At 39.3% G+C, this 3,146-nt stretch overlaps 1 protein-coding gene across 1 annotated transcript; it reads right to left on the reverse strand.

Annotated features, from left to right (window-relative positions):
* Window positions 1-768: 768 nt before the first annotated feature.
* LOC120170610 lies at window positions 769-2,693 on the reverse strand. Its single transcript, XM_039178549.1, has 4 exons — window positions 2,664-2,693; window positions 2,480-2,558; window positions 2,240-2,420; window positions 769-2,152 (listed from the first exon to the last, which is right to left on the reverse strand). The coding sequence occupies exons 1-4, from the start codon at window positions 2,691-2,693 to the stop codon at window positions 1,909-1,911; spliced, it is 534 nt and encodes a 177-aa protein (XP_039034480.1). The 3' UTR covers window positions 769-1,908.
* Between the last annotated feature and the right edge of the window lie 453 nt (window positions 2,694-3,146).

Raw genomic sequence — 3,146 nt, forward strand, 5'->3', positions numbered from 1 at the left:
TTTCCCAAATAAAAGCATATCATTTTAGAATCTACTTAAATAATAAAAGAAAAAAAATGTTGTTTACGTCTTTATTTGAGCCCATTCAAAAAGATTAGGTTCTTATTTGACCAATAATAGATGTAGCGATGTAACTTTTAAGATTCGAATTTGTTTACATTTATGTTTGTTGACATAAAAATCTATTTCTTGGGTTTAAATTTTCGTTAATATTACGTGGCGGAAGTTGGAGATAAAGGAGAGAAGGATGTGGAGATGAATCATTGAAGCTACCTCTTAGATTTCGTAATCTAAATGATATATAGTTCGATGGTGATATGGTAAAAACTTGTCTAATTAACACCACCAATGATTATGAGCTACCAGTTGTAGCATACTCAAGGAATAATCATACATTTGTGGGCTGCAACAACAACCACAAACAAGTTTTAATTATACATTTTGTGATGATTCCCATCATTGAATATTTCATAAGCTACCCAGAACACTTGGCCATATACCCATTGCTTAAAAGCAACAGGGAACCCCTCAAATGATTGGGCCTTCCACGCACTGCACATAGTATGACACTTCTTCATTTCAGTTAAGGTATTTATCGATAATGTTGTTAAAGTTTCCAAACTTGTTAATGCAATTTTCTATCTCTAATTTCTGCAATTTTCTGGTTTATCAGGAATCACAATGCAGCAAAAGTTCAGTATACAAAGTATAACAGTCATGACAACAGAATACACGAAGCAAACACAAAAAGAATCAGCTGAACAAAGCAATGGAAAGAGTAACAAAACAATACAACATGCATGGCAATTTTGAACATGTTCCAGCAAGTGCAAGACTAGATCAAACCAAAACCACGTAAAGCATGACCATTCGAAATCGAAACAGGTTCCGACAATCACACCATCTAGAAGGCCTCCATGTATTTGGAAGCAAAACCATGCAACAACGTTCCTCTGTACCTTCATTGATTAAATATGTTCTTCGATCAATCAGAATGTTTTGAATGTGAGCAATATTAGGCCAGTCCGGTATCCCTTTGGCACCTTTCAGATACTTGGGGACAATCACGAATTTCCAATGTGGTCAAAGAAGTGAGGTGATGCATCCCCTCAGGCAGTGATGTCAAGTTAAGGTATCTATGTATGCGTAAGTGCCGAATACAAGTTAGGTTTTGCAGAAACTCCTCTAGTAGAGAATCTAGATCTTCAATCTCCTGTATGCGAAAATATTTTAATTTGGAGAAAGGACGCGGAGTTGAAGAAGATGACTACGGTGTTTCTGGTGTTGTCATCTTCAACTTCATTGTCTCTTGGAGAGGTTTCGAGCTGGTTTTCTTCAAATCCAAATCTTCGGCCGAAGGGAACAGCGCCATAGAGGGTAGATTAGGACAGTCTTTGATGGTTAAAACTGAAAGGCTAGGAAAGTAAGGCAAATGTGGATTTGAAGATTCACCAACATCACTTTTCCACCATCCAATCATTTATTCATAGTAGTTCCAAGGATGGAAAATATGTTCTGGAAAACAAATCCTTCTGCTTTTCAGTCTCGGACACATTCCCTAAAGCTTCTAATTTTAAAAGCTGGATAGGTTTGAGGGAAGATAACTCATGCAATGGTGGCAAATGCTTGCATTTAGTACAACTAAACAATATTAGTTCAGTTAAACTGAACATGGATGACAACCAGCTTAGCTTGCTTCCTTGGTAACCACACACCATAAGGTTCTCCAGATTCGTGTGTGGTTCAAGGCATTCAAAAACCATTTCCTCATTTATATTATCAAACACATCATCTCCTTCCCTGATCTTCCACTCCAATTTTAAGGATTTCAAATTCAATTTCTCCTTCAAGTAAGTAGATCCCTGCTCTGCAACAGCATTTTCTAAACCCGAAATTTGCAGCATGCCTTCAAGTTTGTTCAGCCCATTTAAGTTTCTTAGTCGACCAACATCTTTTTTTTGTGGTTTTTACTAGAACAAACACACACAACTCTTGCAGGCAAGATAGATTCCCCAGTCCAGGAGGCATGTAAGCCAATTTATCACAACCATCAACTTGGAGATGCTCGAGGCTGACTAATCTGCTTGTTTTGCTCGTTAAATTTATAAGATTCCTACATCCACGGAGATCCAATGTTTTCAAATCTTGAAGCCTGAACAATGAACTAGGCAGTGTTGTTATCTTACGATTTTCATAAAGATACAGAGCCTTTCGATGCTTCTGTAATCACCATTTTTACCTTGACAGTAGCCATCTCCACGTTGCACTCCACTCGACGGTTCCAACAATTTCCAGAGGAGCACCAGGTGTCCCTCCACGTCGGTAGCTCCACCACAGCAGTGTTCCAGTTGCTTCCAGCAACACTAGCTGTTCCCCGCTCCATCCAGTAGATTTCAGAGGAACACCAGCTGTCCCTCCATGTTTCAGAAGCTTCCGGTAGCTCCACCCGTGGTCTCTCGAACACCAGCTGTCCCTCCATGTTTCAGAAGCTTCCGGTAGCTCCACCCGTGGTCTCTCGAACACCGTCCACGTTCCAACAACAACAACTGGTCCCCTATCTAGCAGCTTCCCAATTACAGCTCACCACAAAAAAAAAAAAAAAACAATCATTATTTATTTTTTAATCATGTAAATGGGTTAATATATAGAACCCATAAAATTACAGTGTAAGGAAGGATTTTTTTTCCACCCATTAGAAATCAATACAACAACATTTCCAAAGGTTCATTTTTTTTCATTACCCGTTTTCTTCTTTATTTTCTTGTTTTTCCGAGTAGAAATATAAGAAGAGGGGAGTGAGTTTACCTTTCCTCAAGCTCCTTGTCGGAATCTCGAGCCGGCGTGGTCCTTGTTTTTGTTTGGAGCTCTCGGTCGAGCAAAAGAGGAGGAAGAAAGCCTCTTAGAGGCTGTTTGGTCTCGGTTTAATGGCCTATTTGGTCATATATATCATGACCGGCGTCATAGCCGGCGACGTTGCTGAGGAGCTTTGAAGCTCTCGGCCGCATATTGAGTTAGAGAGGGAGAGTGTGAGAGAAGAAGATGATAAAGAGGGAATGATTTTCTTTAGTTTTCACGTCTCTGGAAGAGATAAAAAGGGAGTGATTTTCATTTTAATTGTTTTGGGTAAATCACGCGTCAGGTCACCA

This window comes from Hibiscus syriacus, unplaced genomic scaffold (assembly GCF_006381635.1).
Source record: "Hibiscus syriacus cultivar Baekdansim isolate YM2019G1 unplaced genomic scaffold, ASM638163v2 tig00111783_pilon, whole genome shotgun sequence".
Taxonomy (NCBI): domain Eukaryota; kingdom Viridiplantae; phylum Streptophyta; class Magnoliopsida; order Malvales; family Malvaceae; genus Hibiscus; species Hibiscus syriacus.

Coding starts and splice junctions, on each gene's coding strand:
- LOC120170610 (XM_039178549.1), bottom strand. CDS start 2,693: ATGGGTGGAAAAAAAATCCTTCCTTACACT. Junction 2,559..2,663: donor AAAAAATCCTTCCTTACACT/GTAATTTTATGG, acceptor GGAAGCTGCTAG/ATAGGGGACCAGTTGTTGTT. Junction 2,421..2,479: donor CTACCGGAAGCTTCTGAAAC/ATGGAGGGACAG, acceptor AGCTTCTGAAAC/ATGGAGGGACAGCTGGTGTT.